This window comes from Drosophila gunungcola (assembly GCF_025200985.1).
Source record: "Drosophila gunungcola strain Sukarami chromosome 2R unlocalized genomic scaffold, Dgunungcola_SK_2 000011F, whole genome shotgun sequence".
Classification (NCBI taxonomy): domain Eukaryota; kingdom Metazoa; phylum Arthropoda; class Insecta; order Diptera; family Drosophilidae; genus Drosophila; species Drosophila gunungcola.
The window spans coordinates 1,818,006-1,838,495 of NW_026453169.1; the positions used below are offsets into that span (position 1 = coordinate 1,818,006).

At 39.6% G+C, this 20,490-nt stretch overlaps 3 protein-coding genes across 12 annotated transcripts in view; 2 read left to right on the forward strand and 1 right to left on the reverse strand.

Annotated features, from left to right (window-relative positions):
• The window catches only part of LOC128255474 (cyclic nucleotide-gated cation channel beta-3), a 77,198-nt gene that overhangs the window by 33,631 nt on the left and 23,077 nt on the right, over positions 1-20,490 (reverse strand). For all 10 annotated transcript variants that reach the window (XM_052985097.1, XM_052985099.1, XM_052985098.1 and 7 more), the window contains one exon: positions 6,963-7,249. In XM_052985097.1, coding sequence (XP_052841057.1) covers positions 6,963-7,182 — 220 coding nt within the window. In that variant the 5' untranslated portion in view covers positions 7,183-7,249. The remainder of the gene's footprint in view (positions 1-6,962; positions 7,250-20,490) is intronic.
• On the forward strand, positions 14,397-15,026 carry LOC128255479 (uncharacterized). The gene is given in 3 exon segments (XM_052985113.1): positions 14,397-14,554; positions 14,611-14,892; positions 14,894-15,026. Coding segments are annotated over 3 exon segments (411 nt in total). The 5' UTR covers positions 14,397-14,503; the 3' UTR covers positions 14,972-15,026.
• LOC128255476 (condensin complex subunit 2-like) lies at positions 16,824-19,155 on the forward strand. The gene has a single exon (XM_052985107.1). The coding sequence runs from the start codon at positions 17,031-17,033 to the stop codon at positions 19,056-19,058; it is 2,028 nt and encodes a 675-aa protein (XP_052841067.1). The 5' UTR covers positions 16,824-17,030; the 3' UTR covers positions 19,059-19,155.

Below are 20,490 nucleotides of genomic sequence, written 5' to 3' on the forward strand. Positions count from 1 at the left end.
TCGCATGTTTGCTTTGACTTGAGGCTCCTTGGTGTTGTTGCAGCAGTGCTTCCGTCATTATGCCATTAAGTCCTAAAACGAAACCTATTTGGGTCACATGGACGAGCTCTCTGAGTCCTGAGCCTATGCATTAATGGCCTGCAGGAAGAGCAGGACGAGTAGGAGCGTCAGGGAGACAGGACAAAGCGCAAAAAGCTTAACGAACGTATAATAAGGGTAGGGGCCTGTGCAAAGAAATGCCAGCACTCGAGCCAGAGTCCTGCAGAGCTATTCTGCTCACAAAGGATATCAAATTTAAGTGCACACATCAGAGTGGGTGGCCACGAATGTTATCAATCAATGGGAACTCCTTGCCCAATACTATATGTTCTTCGATGTTTCAATTTCCCCCCTACTGTTCGACTTGCCCTGCAGCCACCCTCGCTCTCTTATATCTCAGTCTGTATGTCTGACCTAATCGAATTGAATTTAATGTCAAGCAATTTCTGCTCCGGCTTTGCTGGCATATTGGTTTATAAAGAAATTCCTTTTGAAAAGGATCATCAAAATACTTTGAACTTTTTATTGTTCAATTCGCAGACAGATAACATAAAAACCGACTTCATTTGGTAATTTTCATTTCATAATTTTCTCGGAGAAAACTTTTACTTGACTTTGGGGGCAGTTAAATAAGCGCCCGCAGTTCATTTGGCCGCTAAATCGATTGTGGCCATAAACGTTGGCTGAAAAACGTGGAAATCATATCACGCATGGTCAGGGGATGGGTCACTTAGCATTTGCAGCAGCTTCCGAAAAATGTTCACGCTTCCTCTTGGCCTGGCACAAATTTTACTGATTGGCAACCGAAATGCGGTTAGACTGCAGTCCGGCTAAGACTTCTTTCTTTTTCTTTTTTTGGCTTATTTCAGCTTTAAGGTACTACGTGATCAAACTGCTCACGATTTGGCTTTTCCTTTACCCAGTTATTTTTTGTTATTCGGTTGGCTTCCAAATTGCGCTTATCGCATTGAAAAAAGGCAAATTTTGCCGCAGACCAAAAAACCCCAAAACAACGAAAATTCAGGGGATAGCGAGAGCCAAATATAAAATTGTAATCCGCTTAGTTGGCCAGCAAAATGTCTCGTGTCGTGCTCCTCGCTGCCAGCTGGCAAAACTTAATTTGCTGCAGCGAGAACGTTGGTAATTACCACATAAATTCAGGAGCAAATTGCTCTTTTAAAAAAGTCTGCCACAGCCGCAAGTTGCGGGTGTACTTATATATTCTATATCGTATTTGCACACTGAGAAAAATATTTTTCATTAGATTGGACACAAATGTACATAAGATTTTTAAAATAAGACAAAATAACGTACAAAATTTAATTTGTGTGGTGCTCTTATACAATTTTGATTGTCTTGAATAATTGTTTACTTAAAATAAGAAAAACAATTAACAGCTTCGTAATAAATACTTTTCTGCATACATTTTCAGCATATTTCTTCAAAGGTATTAAATGTAATAAAAGGGGAAAGCTTCACGATTTTTTTGATCAATGAAATAGGAATTAATTTTATTTACAAATTCAACATTTGGAAAAAATAACTCAGTCAAATACTGCTTTGATGAAAAAGAAAATACGAACCAGATAGTGTCATTTTTTCTCTCTGCGGTGATAAAGTGCTGGCTGAAAGTAGCGAAAAGCATATTTGGCGAAAAGGTCAGACATTAAAGAGATTTTTGGGTTAGCTCCTTGCAACTTAGAGCGTTGCCCCTAATTCTGTCTCCGTTTCTGTCTGCGGTCACTGGCGCTGTTAATCCCCTACAAGTTAATCCTGCCAACTGGCCCACATACCGACATACGGCTATGTTGAGACTGACCGAACTGACCAAATAATCATCCCTGCTGCGGAGTTGGTCAAAACATGAGAAGAAATGCCGCAGGCTAAGCCAACCCGGAGGGTGAGTTGCGGTTGAAAAATAATATGTTTATGCTCTGCGAAACGGCAGAGGACAAGTGATTGATATGCCCGACATTTCGCCGCATGATCTCTGTCCCTGCATCTCGGTTTGCTACCCGCCCTCTCGACCGGAATCAAATTCATGGCCTTAAGTGCTTCATGTTTGATGTCTGCCACTCTGCGAGTGTCTGTGTTTTTGTGTGTTTACTTGTGCGTGCGTGTGTGGTTGGTCTAACACTTTCATTTGCATTGAAAAGGTCTAGGCGTTAAATTTGGGAAAGCTTATGTATTAAAGTTAACACATTGATGTAAATAAGGCACACAATAGACTACAAATAAAATAGAAAAATATTGTCATCTTTATGATAAACAAAAGTTCTAAAGTTTGTCACTTTTACAAATTTAACAACGAGCACCGGTGCGTATGAGTGATGTTCTACAGACCCTAACACCTAAGCACTTATACCATAGATGTGTGTGAACAATGTGCGTATGAATAATACGGTTTTGAGAATAAAATGAATTTGCATTGTTGTTCTAGGTCCAAAATTTAATTTTTGATAAAATAAAAAAAATAAAACTTTGTGGTTGGTACTTATGAAATGCGTAAGGATTATTTAGTATTTTAAATAGAATAATATATTTAACATAGTACACGAGCACCGGTGCATGCAGGCCCTAGCACTTAACCACTTATACCGTTCATGTTTTTTGGGAAACTATGCGTATGAGTAATGTGGTTAGGTAAATACAATTTATTTGTATTATTCCCCTAGGCCAATGATTTTTGATCGTAATTTGATTACATATATCGTATTTAGGGTAATTTATGTATGCCTTTTGCGTTTAATGCAAATTTAATTTATTTTTCAAATGTAATTTTAAAGGTAATTGATAATCTGAAGATATGTAGAACAATCGTTTGTAATAAAATATAATATAATATATATATATATATTTCCACAAGTAGATACCCATTTAATCATTTCAGCTTAAGCTTTTCCCGAAGCAGTTATGCACTCAACTTAAGTCGCACACGCTCCCAGCTGCAGATCATTTGCATATCTTCTTATCTGACCATTTCTAATGCCCTTTGTCTGCTTCATGCCCACTCAAAGGGCTTCAAGATAACAAGGTGATGGGGACTACGGAGCAGCAGAAGAGCTCAATGGCCCTGCAAATGTGCAAAGGGCAAAGCGCTTTACTATTTTTTTTCTTTTTGCTCCTTTTAATGCGGCACTTTAGTTGATAAGTCAACCATTTCAGATGGGAAAAAGAGCGAGAGATGGGAGTGAGAATCCACGGCTGGACTCGGGTGTCCTGTGGACGACACCTGGCTGGATGCCAACTAATGCCGCTCCAACTGATGCTGCATTTGTAATTGCATTACAGGCTACAACATTGGCGCCGACCTTTAAACCCATTCGCCTCCTGCTCCTCCATCTCATTCGCATTCTCGTTCCGTTCAAAGCAAATCCCCTCTTGTGAGAGCGCTTGTGTGCCAACTTTAAGTGGACCTTTGTGTTGCACGCAGTCTTCGCTGCTAAAGTTGTCCCAAGCACTTCGCGGCAACAATGTGGACAACTCAACGTGGCGTATACGCAACGAGGCTTCCATACCATTGCGAAAGGCAATTAAAATGACAAGCCCTGCAACACTGTGGCATCCTGAAGTGCCGGCATCTATTTTTGCATTCCCTGTGTTGCCGAATTTGAGGCACACTTACTTCGCTATCGGATGAACGGTCCATGGTTATGGTAATCTATACCCCTTTTTGGGCATGACTTAGTGGCAGGCACTTTGGATCTCTGCTAGACAAAGTAATTGGTAAACTAATACGCTTATTGTAATCGAAACTCTTCCATCCTGTGGCAAATTGCTTTTATAATTGAAATACTCGAATTACATATGGCCAGCAACTACAACTTAGCTGAGCGATAAAATTGTTACACAGCGAAAAGAAAAGGAACCTAAACACGTTTAAATTGTAATTGTAATTGTGAATGAAATAAATAAAGTAATTTAACCACCTGTTTTATAATTTTTATTGTTTAGTAAAGATTGTTCAAAGATACACAAACGACCGTTTTATCACATTTAAACACTCAAATTTAACTTGATTGTTACGAATACTTTTAAATGTTGGCCACTTATAAATTATTTACCATTAAATTTTTTTTTAATTCTTAGAAAAGTAGAAATATATGATTAAGTAATTTTAATTCATTTTAATTTTTTACTCTTTTACATAAATTAAGCGTTGAATTTTTCTACAAACCATTTTGCTTATAAATGTATGTTTATTGAGCAAAACTTTAAGTCCAATTATTTGTTCAGTGCAAAACGTTTTAGCTGAAGTTGCTTAGCTTGGCCAGCAGGAAATTCCTTACTGCAGGGGACTTAGACAAGCTTAGAAGACAAAGAAGAAGTTGCAGCCAGAGCAGCAGCCAAAGGATTAGCGGCGGCAGCCAGCGGAGGCCACTGGAGAAGGACGCATAAATTCTAATTAAAATTTGTGTGCCAGGTGGTAAATAAAACTAATTATACATGCGCAATTTTCCCTGGTGCAAGTGCGAGCAAGAGACTTTAAAATTGTCGTATCGCCGCCCTCGCACTCGCTCACTCTAAAAGTGAACTCTGTTGGCAAATGGAAAAAGTTTTGCTGCGACTCAACTATGTCTGGCAGTGAAGTCTTTTTTGGGTTTGAGTTTGTACTAAAAGCAAAAATCCAACGAAATAAAATGAAAAGAAAAACGAAAGGAGAAACTTTTGCGAAAACTTGGACTGGCAAGTGCGGTACTGAAAAGGGGTGAACAGGATGGACCCTCCGGAGAACGGGTGGCAAATCAATGATGCAGCTGCCATAAGACCCTCTAAGCTCAATTATTGCAGGACACAACACAGGAGACAAAAGAGAAACGGCCAGAGAGACAAAGAGCCGGGGTCTGGCCACTGTTGATGACTATATCCTTTGGCTTTTTCCAGTTAAACGTGACTCGAACAAAGGCATTCCTCAGCAAAAAATGAAAAATATTCTCACACACACCCAGAAGCAGAATCAGATTGAGTTGAATACGAAAAACATTTTATCAGGCCAACTAATAGATATATAAATGCTGTTCAATTTCATTGATCGATTTGCCCACAAAAATAGGCAAAGAATGGTTCAGGCAAATTCAATTTTCTAAGCTTTTAGAAGCTCCCGCATATCGATTTAAGCGAACCGTATGTTTGCAAATGGCTTATAGCTAGAATTTATGTTGTAGATTTATATACTTGTTCCCCATTTTATGCCGAATTTTGTGCATAAGTCAAATTTAATTTACTGATGCTGGGCCGAAACTTTGATCAAAGCCGTGTTCAAAATTGCCTTTGTCACACACAAAAATATACGTATGTTCGGGGGATGGCAAGAGCAATGTACTAAAAATTGTCGAAAGCATTTGGGGCTAGGAAAAATATGGCAAAAGTTGCAAAAAAAAAAAACTTTTTTGCTCTTGTTTTATGCGATTCGGTTCGACTCACACCGTCTTTATCTACATACTATTAATTTTCTTTCTTTGAAAGCGTTAAAGCGTGGGCAGCATTAAAGCCAAGTCTTTGCCATAGAAACGACGATAAATGTCGATTATTCTTCTGGGCAATGAACAAGAGAACTTCCACTAAATGCTCGATGTGCTGCACAGATCCTATTAAATGCATGGCAAATACAATGCTACACGCAGGCGAGCAAAAGTTTCATCGCTGACAAATTGAAGGCAGTTTGCTAATGTCGTGGGAAATACAATGCGACAACCAAGCAGAACCGACCGAAATAAATCTACGCTCCGAGTTGTGTGTCCGTAACGAGCCAAAGTGGCCCAAATGCGGATTTATGCCCCGCTCAATGATAAATTGAATTTCACTCAAAATTAACTGTAAGCCGGGACAAGAAACGTGCTGAGCCAGGAAAGGAAAAATGCTTGCCACATATGCGGCCTATAAAATGTGACAAGGAAACTAACGAAGGACTCGGCGCTCGTGTGGCTTTGGCTAAAACAACAACCCACAGAAACTGGCGACCGCAGCCTCTGAATGAAATTAGGGCAAAACCCAGGCAGCCACTTGGCTTGACAATTGCCTAAGCATATTTGTCATTTGATTGATTTATTCTGCAGGGCCAACAACAGCTGCCATTAGGTTGGCCAAGATTGTTTGTTATTTGTTTGCTTTTGCCTTCGCTTCTCGCTGGGGCCTTCTGCTAAGGCGCTTTTGTCAAATCAAGTCTTCATCGCTTTCATTAGGCCCCAGATTTCCATAATTTAGCAGGGCCCAAGGACTAAATCTACATTTGCTAGTAAGCGTTAGTAGATCGCTACCAAGAACCTTATTTACGCTAACCAATTACAGATCCTCTAAAAAGGCATAGACGTTTGGGAACAGACGAAAAATATAATTTTCGATTGCGGTTAAGTTAAAAAACATTTTTTCAACCTTCAAGAATACGAAATTCAATCTTTAAGCTTACGATAATAAAAACCAATCAAAACTAAATACAGAAACTATTTCAAGCTGGCTTTCTATGTAGTCTGCATAAATCTAGGCAAAATATTAAACATCAATCAAAATGACCACAAACCAATAAGTTGATTTAATTAAATATAAAAGTTGTCCGACTTTTTGATACCTGTTACTCAGCTACAAATTTCAAACTAAATATTACACCACAAAATAATTGCATTGCCTACACCTGAAGCTAAGAAAGTTCTGCACCCCTACAGACCGCAAACAATTCTTTTAAACTTTCTCTTAGTTTCTCTTAGATTATTTTTGTCCCAGTGTAAATGAGATGAATCAAACACTTCTACCGGCATGCAGGGCAGGTTCATTGGGGGCTTTTATAAAGGTCACAGTCACAGTGTTGCAGGTGGTGGTGGTTGGTGGTTTGTGGTTGGTGGTGAGGCTACATTTTGGTGACTTTACTTAACAGCAGTTCAGGTGCTAGATTTTCGCTCTTGGAGGTCGGAGGAGGTGGAGGCACTCACCTGTGGAGTAGTGCGGCAAAGGCGCATCGCCGGTGGCGATGCAGCCGCCATAGGAGAAGTGGTGACTGCTGGATCCGGTGCCCGAGACCACGGCTATTTCGTCCAGCTCATGGCCGGGCGAGGTGCCGGCGGATACCAGGCGGGTGGAAGAGGTCGCCGAGTTGCCCTGCGAATTCTTGCGTCCACGTAGCGAGAGCACCAGCCTTTTGGCTGTGGACATGCCCCCGATTGCCGTTGTTTGGCCGCCGATCCCTGCTCCCTGCACCCAGTGCTCTCCACTTTTGCTCCTGCAATGGAAATGGAAGACGGAAAAATGTTAAATGGAAATGCGAAACTTTTTCAATATTCCCATGGCGTTGGGGCGCCTTGGCTGCCTTCGCTATTTATTTCGTTAATAATTTAGAATAGAGCTTCAAAAGATATGATAATTTCTGCACAGCAAGACGGAGGAAAGTACTACGAAGTCGGAGGGGGAAGGCTTGGAATTTTCATTTTCATGCTTTGCCAGCCCAAGACAACGACGCAGACGAGGAGCTTCTTAAATTATGCAAATGCTTGCAATCAAGGCTAAAGAAATGCCACAAAACAACACACAAAAAAGCAGAACGAAGAGAAAGAACATCGCGCAAAATGATTGCGACATGGAAAATATGAATGAAAGTATTAGCATACGAAGGGGATAGAGTAATGACTGTGCGATTAATGGCTTAAGCATGAAACTAAATTCCCTTGAAAAGAGCGTTTAGTATCAATTTCAATGTCAATCAAAAATCTTGTAAGAAATACACATAAAAATACACATGGTCAAATACATTGAATGGGATCAAAAATCACAAAAGAAGAGAATACTTGCAAAAAACATCTTACGAAAAACTTTATAATAAATGTCAGTAGAAAATGTATACTTCAAGCTTAAACAACTACATAACCTTTCATGCAAAATGGAAACGTGCTTTTTAACAAAATTCGCTCAATTGTAATCTAATGAGTCCTACAGAAAATATGTGAGAGCAAACAACCGACTAAAGGCTGTAGATTCTATGACATTTTGTTTTTTTTTTCGGGATTTCAGCCCAAAGCCGCTTAGACTAAAAAAAAAAAAACAGACGAAAAGCAAATGATAGACACGAAGATAGGCGTACTCAAGCTCCAGTGCATACACACCAAAAACCAGAAGGGAGACCTTTCCTTTGCCTTTTCCCTTTCCTTATCATTTTAATATTTAATAAGCAATGCGCAGAAGGGAAGTGCGAGAAACCCGAATGGAATGGGGAGACTCAACTCAACAGCGACTCTAAATATTCAGTTGAGTGTAAACTTGATAAGTTGTCTCTCTGGCGAATGTACGGCATATGTTGGCTTCGGAGGGCGTCGCTGTGAGCAGAATGGGTAGTGCATATTATTCTATTCCGATATTTACATATTATGCCACTTTAAATGCGCTGGCCTTAAACTCTTTTCGAAAATGCCTTTTGACTGGGCGTATACGTAATACCCCACACACATACTCAGAAAAAAGAACACAGTTACATTTAACTTTCCCTTTGGATACGTGACGAATAACAAATTTGTGGGATTTTGCAGCATTTTGATTGAATGTTGTCGTCGCTGCGGGAAAACTCATAAGAAATTGGGGAGGGAAGGGCAAACGAGATCCAAATACAAATATGATTTATGAGCCGCAGCCTGCAAGCCAATCGCATGTGGAAAGGACTAACTGCAGATGTTGCACAAGCAAAAACGGGAAAAATCGGATATAGAGAGATGGCTAAGAACTTGTGCTTGACTTATTACACATCCGGTTACAATGCTCAAGTGCCAATGTTTATGGAAGGGCGATTAACATTTTTGGGAAACACAGAAGTACAGGTACGAAAACATCCTGGTATTTGATCAAACTTAAAAACTTTGTTTAATTTTAGCACATAGTCAATATTTAAGAACCATAAAATTAATCATTGAAACAGAGGCAGCTGTTCGAAAAAGGGTGTGAAAATATATTTAATTATTAACGAACATTTATTTACCTGATTTTGAGAGAAAGATTATTTTGTTAACAAGTCGTAGAAAAGATAGCTTTAAAATGACACTTTTGTGTTTTCTGCTCGACTCCCATAGCCGCCGAGCAAATAATAGGGAAATTTCTTTACACCTATCCACTATTCCGTTTTCATTGTGCAAAACCCAAAAGGCAATCAAGTGTTGCCAAAATCTACGTAAACATGAAAATTGCCAGAGAAACTCAAACTAAAAACTTTCAAATCCCAAAAAGAGAGAACATTTTATGACAGGGAAAAAGAAAAAAACGTTGGAAAAGCTGAAAGCAGGGGACTTGGAGATCTCGGGCAATTGTTTGCTTTGTGCAAGTGTCAACAGCATTTGCAATTCCGTTGCAATTTTTAGCTTCTTTTCGAGCTTTGGCTGCAAAGTAACCCAAAATGCGGAGTAAAAATTGCATTTCTGTTGCCCTTTCACCACCTCACGTTCTCTTTCTCGTTTGCTGTGAAAATATGGTAATTCCCTGTTATAGAAGGTGGAAAACAATTTTCACACTATTCTCTTGCTCCCATTGCAATTTTAGCCAATATTGTTACAACCGCTTCTGTTATGCATATAGACTTATAAATATTATATTATATATATATGTCCGTACACACACTTGTAAATGCAATTATGTGTTTGAACAAATACGAATCCATTATTCGTGTCAAAATGGTTTTTGCCAAAGCTGACGCAGTTAATGGTCTTTTGTGCGATTTGAGCTGAATCAGCAAGAAATAACAAGCTTTTGTTTTTAGCTAATTAATGCAATCCCCCTTGAAATAATCCCCAAGAACCAGAACCCACTGGCAACCCGTTCATTTGTCCGGCTCACATTGCAAAAGACAGACAGCTTCGTGTATAAAAAATGAATTGCCATCAATCTCGCGCTCGCCCAAAAACATTTGCAGAATAAAGTAGGCGAGTGGCAAGAAAAAGGTTACTAATTAGAGCCAAGAGTCGCGATTCTGCGCCAACACAAAAAGGAAACTGCTCTATGAAGCTTCCCTAGAAAAAACCCAAAGCTGATTCTGAAAGTGATTATACCCTCTGCAAGGGCATATACCATCTGATTAAGCCAAGTTCACATTTGTCACAGGAATGTGACAGCTTAGGAGATAGAAAGGACGAGGAGGATGATGTGGGTGATGCGACGGAAACGTTGACAAGTTGCCATGGTCAAGTTGATGAAACGCGATCTCCATCCACGACAACGCTGACCACAATTGACGCCCCTAATTGCACGCTGCCATAGGAAAATACTAATGGAACCGAAACTAATTCACGGAGAGGAAGCTCCATTTTCACTGAGGACCAAAGCGCTAATTAAATGACTTAGTCTCTGAGGTGGGAGAAATTTACATGCTGAATGCAGTTGACATTAACTGTACTAATTTAGAAAACACTGCGAAATTCTGTCTTTAATTATTTTCCTTTCAGAAATGTTATTGGGGAAATAATCATATTTAAGTTCCCGGACTTTAAGAGAGAGATAAAATACTATTACATAAAATCAGTCATAAACTGTCGAAAAATCAAAGGCCAAGGTGCATGACTTTTAAGCCCTATTAAAACATTTAACCTCAAGCTATGGAATAAGATTTTCCCGAATCAAATCAAATAATCAAGAAGTTTTCTCTTTAACAGTTACAAATCATCGGAGAGCAGTCAAGCACCACATTGTTGTGTAACGCAACACACCAAAATTGATCCACAGTCATGTAACGAGGTTAAATAAAGTGGAAAATCGCATTTAATGCATAAGTAAATAATGCTTGCCAATAATTTCCCATTTGCATTGAACTAAATTCTGTTCCATCCCGTCTGGGTATTGATATCCAACCGTCCGTCCTCATCTCAATGGACCCCTTTTGTGCAATTATTTCAGACCCGGCTATTTGCCACATTTGCCATGCAAATTAATGCAGCTGCATTCGCTCCTCCACGAACGCCGGTTTTATTGCGCTATTTCTTTTATTGTTATTTGCCTATTATTATTGCGCTTTAATATTATATCAATTTACATTTTTTTCGCGCTATGTGCTCTTCATTGTTGCAATTATCGGCAAACTCCCTTGTTGCCGCAAAATTTATAATTGAGCAATTTAATACGATATTAAGCCATTTTCAAATGGGTTTCAAAAAGTTAAGGCCTACCTCTATTTAATTGTAGCTAAGCTTTTGGTCTTTCCGTAATTCTATTACTACAAATCTTTGTTTCGCCCCTTTTGCAAAACTTTTGCACTTCTTTTTAACCCTTTTGGATTTGGCCTGAAACGCCACCGACAGCAGCACAGAGCCACCTTCCCTTTGTAATCGCAGTGGATCTTCCCCTGCATCTTTGTAACCGAGCAAACGTGGCGCACGAACTGCAATTTATAACTGCACATACGTGAGCAGTAAGCCAACGGCAACACCCATTGAACCACCAAACTTCCACCTCCTAGTAACGACTAGCTGCTGCAGTTTTATCTTGCGAGATATATAGGTACTTTTTTACATATGTCGGTACCAAAAAAATAATATTAATAAAAACTTCAAAATATATTAGGATACAATTACATAATTACTTATTATGGTATAAGGAGTTTTAAGCCCAAGTTTAAATTTGTTCTAACTAGGTGTATTAATTGTATCTTGTACCTTGCCTACAAAAAATTGTATCATTCCCATCTCTGGCTAAAACCCTGTGGCACAAAAACATTTTGTTAGCTGCGCTTTAGCTCGTACCAACGCGGCTGCCTTTGTGCAAGGTGCCCACATCCAGTTTGTCCCTTCCCTTCCGCCCCTTAAAAATTTATCCAACCTCTGGTCTTCTATACCCAACCCAACACTGATGGCGCTACAGTTTTTGTGATTCGGCAGAGCGCAAATAAACAAAAGGGTCGCGGCGTTCCGTGCGAAAAGCGGAAAAAGGAAAAATTAAAAGAAAATGAAAAACAACTTGGAGTTAAGAAGAGGAACAGAAATGCCAGGCTTGTGTGTAGCTCCACATTCAGTTGCAGCTTCAGCTAAAGCTACGCCTTTACTTCCATTATAGTTTTACGCAGCACAAAAAAATTTGTTAATAAGAGTGCTAAAATGGAATTATATTGACTTAAATTAAATGATTTATTCAAATATAAAAAACAAAAAAAATTCATGGTTTTGTAAGAACATACTTGGTTATGACCCCTATGGCTAAATCTAATAGATTTTAAGGTGTTTATTAACCTGCAACCTCAAGACGACGTTCCTTTGTTTTTCTCGGTGTAGCTGCTGATGTTGCTTTTGTTGCACCGTGGTCCTGCAACAAATTTGCTGGCACAGCAGGCGAAAATATGTGCCAACACAGCAGCCACGAAGCACTATAAAGCAGTGAAATTGTGAGGTGGTGTGCCATCGGGAAAGAAGAGATTGTGGAAGGATATTTCACTTTATTGGCAAAGTCGAAGATGGAATGCGCTTATGGTCGCAGCCGGGATACAGGAGGGAAGTGACAGCGACAAGTTATTGCCACGCCGGTATGCAACTTCGGCCGGTATTGTGGTCTATCGCCAACGAAACACAGAACTTACCCTGCCCAAATGCATTTGTGTCGTACACAGATGCGTTCAAAATTATAGCACTTTAGATGCAATCCAGTAGCATGGTTTAATAGCCTATTATATCACATAATATCACCATTATTTATAATAATTACTCTGCCATAATTAATAGACTCACAATCATTATTTGAAAGTAGTTGCCTAGTTTATTGATTTGTTATTATTTAATATTATTGGTTTCTTGATTTATTATCAGACTTTTTTAAAAAGATATTCATGGAACACTAATTATTCAGCAATAAAAAGAAAAAGTCTAGAACTATGAACTACATAAATCGGTGCTATTGTGTCGACCAGAGCTATATCCATGGGAACTGCCATTGCGAGAGTGCCAGCCAGACGCATTCATCAGCTACCTGTGCACCTCAGCAATCGTCAATCTTTCGGGCGTCCTTCACATCTGCCTTTGAGTGACTGACAGGCCCTTATCCCAACCTTTAGGCCCCTTGTGCTTGGCTTTAATTAAGCGTCCCATTTGCTCAGAAATTGCATCTGCAGCAGGTACACACAATTCGCTGAGGAAATATTTACATTCCATGTATCCAATCACAGTCTAAACGTTCGCGTTGCTCGGCAAGCTTCGGCTTGGGGTTGAGGTTGGGGTCGAGTTTAAGGTGGCTTTTGAGATGTCATAAGCAGAAATCGCATCTTGGACCCTCGAAAATTGTCGAGCTTAATTGGTTGCAAAATTAATAGTTAAAGCATTTAGCGTTGCCATGGTGGTGTTTGTGGATATGGCTTAGCTGTCATCAACGTCGACTGCCCCTGGTTAGCTTAAAGACAATCAACCAGACGCACACCTAACTAAAAATAAACTGGTGCTGTTCATTAGGAGAATAAGATTTTCCATATCTTATCTTCTGACAATTAAGCTTACATAAATCCAAAAAGTATTTATAAGTTCTCGAGGTCAGAAAAGGATGTTGGGCGATACAAAATAAAAACATATACATTTCCATCTTTTTTTGACACACATTGTACGCCTACAAAATATTAGTTAAACTATAAAGAATATAAAAAATTTGTCTTTAAAACTTTTATAATTTGTAAATGCTGACCTTGGTATTTGGCCTAATAAAGTCAAGAAGTCATAGGAAAAGTAAAAGGATATGCGCTAACACGAATTTCACATAAATTCAGCTCAGATTGGGTATTCAAAATTCAATTAAGTTGTCCCAGAAACAGCCTATTGAATTCTCTCTCTTGCTCTCGTTTAGAGCTTACGATTGTGTCAGTTTCCTGTCCCTATCACTGTCTCTTTCTGCATGCCAAAACATGCGTGTCAAAACAATTGTCATTCAGTGTTGCTTGGGCTTTAGCTAGAAGTTCAAATCACTCCTCTGTTTAACCCTCCCTTGCAATTATGGCCCAGTGACATGTGTTAACAGTCAGACCCTCCAACTCCCTTTGTCCCCGTTTCGTTCAACATTTCCGCCAGATATTTTTGCCCATTTCCTGCAGCCTTTCAGCTTGAAATCAATATGGGGAGAATGTGTGAGAGGTTAGTTCTGCCATCAACGCCTTGATTACTGCTGTCATATTATTTTCACACTTGAAATGCTGCTCGACTATGCTCGTATATCATTGCCGTATGAATCGATCTGGCATCGGCTCTTGGTCATTATCAGCGCTGGCCATAATGTGACACTCGGCTGTCACTTTACATGCTGCAGGTCCTTGCGCGTTCCCCCTCTAATATCCCGACATCCTTTCAGCTGTCAGCGTCCATTCCCTTCTGCCCTCTTTGTGGTCAACGCTGCGCCAAGGATTTTGTAGTTTTCATACATAACGTTGAAATATGTTTACACAAAATTAAACACAGTATAGTTCAGATGGCTTTGCTCAAAGAATCATCTCCCATACATTACCAACATAACTTACAAATTCTAAACACTACACACAACCAAATCAAAGATGCAGTTAACCATATATTGGATTTTATTCATTTTTCTCTGTGGTATACAGGTAAGTTGAATAACTTAGTTTGAACAGAATGATGAAAGTAAACAAACAATCCGAAGATGCCGCTCAAAATAAAAGCTAGATCCCTGCCAGACTTGAAGTCCAATGAGACACAAGTCGCCAACGCTCCGCCAATAATAGAACCCTTGCATATAAGGCGTATGCCGCAGAAAATTCCCGATATGCCTATGGATCTACTCACGATGCACTCCCCCTGTGACATGGACTCGAGGGGCAGGCAGAGCTATGTGTTTGCTTTTCCCAACCATTGCATTTGGGCCTTCAACAATCGGTACTTGAGCGAAGGCCACTTTCGCATCTTCAAAACTTATCAGGTGGAAGGGTTTTTTTTTTGGCCAGTACTACGAGCGCCTAAAGCGTTACGAATTCGACCCACATACCTACGATTACAACTTGTAACTTCAACCTTTATCGATATAATTAGTATAATAAAATTATAATTAATGTATTCACAGCTTGGTAGCTTATTGTTTTATTATTTACCTATTCATTTTAAGGGTTTTTTTTATACCAATTATAGATATTTTATAAAGCCTAATACTTGATCGACAAGCAGTAAGGCCAGCGTAAGGATAGCTTTTTTGTTCAAAAGGTCTCACTTTTATAAGAGTTTGTGAATACTAAGAGTTTTAGAAAGACATTTGGTTTCGGAGAAATGGGGATGAAAGTGCTAAAGAAATTTGTCCTTAACTGAAGCTGTTGGGGCCGGCATGGTTGTATTCTGGCTTTAATATTTGTCCAACGCACCACAATCTCAATCCGATACTCTGTTAAAAATATATTCAATAAACCAGTAAATACAGCATTTTTGAATTGAGGCATTTTTGAATTGAGAACGTTGGGGAGTCGACTAAAGAATTTGTATTGAAAGAACTCAAATTTTTGCAAATTCTTTTATTTCGATAAACGTTAACAAATTAACACTTTCGAACCTTGAAAAGCATTTTAAAATGTATTTCATTCATTGGAATATTTATTTTGTAAGCACTGGAAATTATGTTGCTATAACTAGCTTTTAAGTTACTTATCATACTTACAACGTTTCCCATCTAGAAGTCAATTTTCTATACATTTTCACATTTTGACAGGCATCAAATTCTCAATTCTGTGCAAGCGGAAATGTGATATTTTTGAAAAGAATTTTTTTCGTTTTGTCTCGTGGAAGATAGGAAAAAGTGTGCGGAGAAACTGATGTTCAATTTCTCACGACTCTGGCCAATCTCACAAACATTTGATGATGCCAGTACCTTCAGAAACTGTTAAAAATTTTCTTATTATTATTTCATTTATCGTGTCTCTGCTTTAATTGCAGCCCCTGATGAAACATAATCAATCAACTTCATTCATTTGGGTGAAAGCAAATAAGGTGCAACGCCTTAAGTGAATTGGATGGCGTGTGTTTGTTGGGGGGCTCGATTTTTATCTGCCAAATTCCTAGCTCGGATAACATTTGTGTGTAATTTGTAATTTTGCGGATCATCAATCAGCTGTCGTCAGCTGTCGAGCTGCGATTTGGTACTGTGGATAAGCAAAATTAGAAGAAAAGCGGGGAACAGCTCTTGTTTCACTTTGATTTATCGATGACTTGGCAAAACAAAAAGTTTTCTTTTTAATTACAGACTCTGCAGGAACTTGTCCTTGCTTATGCAAAGAATTAATTTTTTCATTGTCTTTGTGTAACCATTAGTCATTACTGCTTTTTCCGTATCTTTGGCCAATGTTATTTATAGAATTTATCTTGATTTTCGGGAGATAAGTTTTCGAAACTATAAGTTTAATTAAGCTTTTTAACAGACCGCTATGCATATCTACAACATTGAATTCCTGTTTTACTATATTATAAAAACCCATAAAAAGGAAAATACTGCAATTTCAATATGCATTTTTCTATTTTGCGGTTTGGTTTTACCCAACTATTCGTCTTGCAAAAGTTATGTGTACTTTTTTCACAATTTCGCGATAGGTAATATTAACTCTACATTTATTAAAAAAATTTCAGTTCAATTTATATGTATATTACATATATTTAAATTAAATATTTTTAATAAATTTGAAATCAATTCTTAAGTCTAAAAATTTGGTAAAAAAAATTAACGCGAATAAAATAACCAAGGGAATGCTACATCACCAAGTTTTTGCAATGAATTTCCACTTTTTAAACATATAAGACATTCAAAGAATTTAAACGATAAAGGGAAAATTGTATAGTTCGTTATTGAAAATTAGTCAAAATTCTCATGTCTATTTTTATACAAATATAAATACGTTTAAATCAGAACAAGAACTAGAAAAATACAACCACAAACTGTCACATTGGGATCTAAGTTGCCTGTCATAGAAAACTCAGTGCCTTTTTGAGTCGACCAACTCAGTTGCCCAGAAACTCTCGCCTCCGGCAATCTTAATATCGCCTGGCTAGCAGTTCCGGAATTAGTTTTTCCCCATATTTTTATTAAAGATGACCCAGCCGCGTTTGGATACTCCGCTCCGGCGTTCCGCGGTGGGCAGTTACCACGAGGGCGTGTTCCGAACGATGACCCCACTGAATGACGATGAGGGGGAGCAGCATCGCCAAAGTACCCAGGAGTCCATTGAGGGAAACGAGACCATCCGTAATTGCCTGGAGATCTACAATGGCAACAGGCTAGGCAAGGACATTGCCTGGAGCCTTGCGCTCATCGATTCGCTGGCCAATCTGCTGGAACACCATCACAAGCGGATGAGCAACTTCAAGATTGCGGGCTCCTCGCTGGAGGCCTTCTCCAAGGCTTACGCACTTCGTTTGGACTCCATCTTCCTGAATGCCATGCGCATTTCAGCTGGCTTAAGTGCCCGCAGCCTAACGGATAGACAAATAAACGCTGCCGGGGATGACGATGGCCCCCAGAGTGAACGGGCAGCTGGCGAGGGGCAAGATGCAGGAGACCCAAAAGAAGTAGCTCCCAATACAAAGAGGCAGAAGAGAAATATGTCCACCGTGACCAAGAGCAAGGACACTCTAAATAGCCGTCTGGATACGGCACCGTTGCAGGATCCTGTCTTTGGCAAACTAAACTCTACAGTGGGCTCCATTTACGCATCAAACCTTCTGCTGCACAACATCCTACCCAGTTTAGACTCGGAGTTGCGTCTGCGCACCACATACAGATTCTGGGACAGCGTAGAGTGCGCCGAGGAGATCCAGGATCACACTGCGCTCAATGCAGACATGCAACATTGGCCAGCTGAATCGCTCGTAAGCTGCGCCTGGATGTACAAACTTCTGCCGCATGCTAAAAGATTAAATCTGCGTCCGCTGCACACGGGCTACATCATCAGCAGTGCCCCAAATCCCAAGGGGTCCGGCGACAATGCCGACGATATGTGCGTAAATGAGATCTCCATGGTCTTTGACATCGACGCCGAGTGTGAACCCATGCCGGACTTGGATGGACCACCGCCGCTGGTCCTAGAGGCGGACTCCAGTGAGCTGGAAGAGCTTACTACTGAGGAGCAAAGTATTTGTCGCCGACTGCACATAAAGACAGAGTTCATCAATGATTTGCGACCGCTAGATGGCAACTCAAAACTGGAGTACTCATACAGGCCAATGGAGCAGATTTCCCAGTTCTGGACCGGACCCTCGCACTGGAAGTTCAAGCGCGCCCAGCCGCGCAGCACATTTTCCCAGACCAATCCACGGCCCAAGAAGTCGACGCATCTGACCGCTAATCGTAGGAACAAGGCAGTAGCTTACGGAAATGAGGCGGAAAACGCGTTTCAACCGCTGGATGCCACAATTAAGAAGCGTCGTGTGAACTTTCAGAAGAAGTGGGACTCCCGCAAACTGATGCTGCCCATGAAGTTCAACTTGGATCCGGACTATTTCTTCAAATACGACTCGGCGCCCAGCATAAAATTGTCGCAGCGTGCGGGACAGCCTGATTCTGATGAGGGCGGAGATCTTGGCATCGACATGGAAACTGACATCCATCACGAAGAAGACAACGACCGGGAGCCATTCAATAACGAGCATTTCACCGATGCCGTCCCTGCCAACGTGAGCGTTATTGCGGCAATTGCCGCCAAGCAAAGGGCCGAGGGCATGATGGATGTGGATGCGGGCGAGATGGATCTCATCATCTTCGAGGTGGGTGCAGAGTTTGAGGGTGCGACTTCGCAGGTCGCAAAGCGTGCAAAGGTGATAGACATGGAGAATCTAAAAAGGTCCTGCAATTCCCTGATACAAAAACAACTGCTTACCGATGTCTGCAAGGATACCATACTCTCGCATCCAACGAATAAGGACGAACGTTACGCAAAGGGTGTGGCAAGTTTCCAGCATGTTTTCAAGGAGCTACCCAACCTGTTAACCACCAAAATGTCTGATTCGCTGTCCCCGTCGGTGGCCTTCAATGCAATTCTGCATTTGGCCAACGACCAGAAACTGCGCCTTATTCCACAAGAAAACTTAGAGGACTTTCAGATCCGTCAGATTTTGGATTAAATTATTTTCTTAACTTTTATCAGAATTCCCAAAAAATTCCTACTCCCCAGTCGAATCGGATTTTTATAATTTAACAAAATAAAGTTCTGATATACTATGATTTTATAAATTATTTAATAAACAACAAAATACACTTGCAGAGGATATTCTACTTTCGTGTGAAATTATGTCCGTCTGTATGTTTCTAGGCAAACTTGTCCTCTCAGTCTTAAAGCTTAATAAGTGAAATAATATATATAACTTTGGTGTTTTTAAATTTATACGGGTTTGCATTCACTCTTGTTTATTTTTGTGCTGCTTACTTCTTACCCACCAGCCTAGTCGTTTCAATTTAAATTAATTTCAAGTTGACCAACCAAGCTCAAGTTTAATTTTCTTTTGCGGGAGAGGGACAATCAAATGAGATCTTTTGTTTCAAATTAAAAATTAAGTGCCTGGGACCCTCAAAAAAAACAAAACTTAAGGATGATAAATATTGTCGGTGAAAAACATGATGAATTCCTTGTGCAAATATTTTATATCATTAAAATTTTAAAGAATTTCTTTTCCCTAGCTCACGTTAAGAGTTTCTATGCCGAAAAGCTTTTCTCCTTCGTTTTTGGTTTACGGGCAAAACATTATTTTGCCTTGTTTTGCTTTCTGGCAGGAAGCTTTATTTATTTATTTCCGGAAACGTGCCCTTGAGATTAAAGTAATTCCCCTTCCCTTTTTTCCCCCCAAAAGTGTTCGACCATCTGTATGTAACTATGTATACTGTATATATGCAAACCGAGATACATATTTGTATCTGTGCGTTGTTCATTTGTTCATTAGGTTCCTTTGCGCCGTCCTTCTCAGCTTCTTCTGCAAAATTTCCCGCGCGTGTCTGTTTGGTCAAAGTTGTTCAAAGTTTCCCCACCCACTCAGTTCACCGCCAGGTCACGCCTCTCAAAAGTGTCCTAGGCGACGGCGGTTGGCTTTGCTTCAGTCGATACACTCAGAAAAACTTCTACCTGTCAATTTAAGAATAATACTTAAGCCACCTCTTTTCAAACTCATATGACAAAAACATACACCCTAATTTGGTCGGAGTTCCTAGTTGAAAAGTAAAATTAGTCGTAACACAAATATTCTTATAAACGTAAAGATATTATTTTATTTGCCTTTTGTTCAATTTTGTCAAATTTTTTGGTTACTGATTACTTTTTTTTGTACTCAAAAATTGCCAAACTTTTTTGAATAAAAAAGTCGGATATCCCTTTTTATGAACGTGATGCATATCTGCAGCAGAAATTATTAAATACTTATTTAATGTAAAAGTGTTTAAAATTAATAAAAAAGTAAAACGATAAAAATTGTTTTCAAGATTTGACATATCTATCTAAGAAAAAAAATGTTTTAGGTCTAAAACCATTTAAAACTTTTTGAAACGGACAAAACATATCTTGGACAT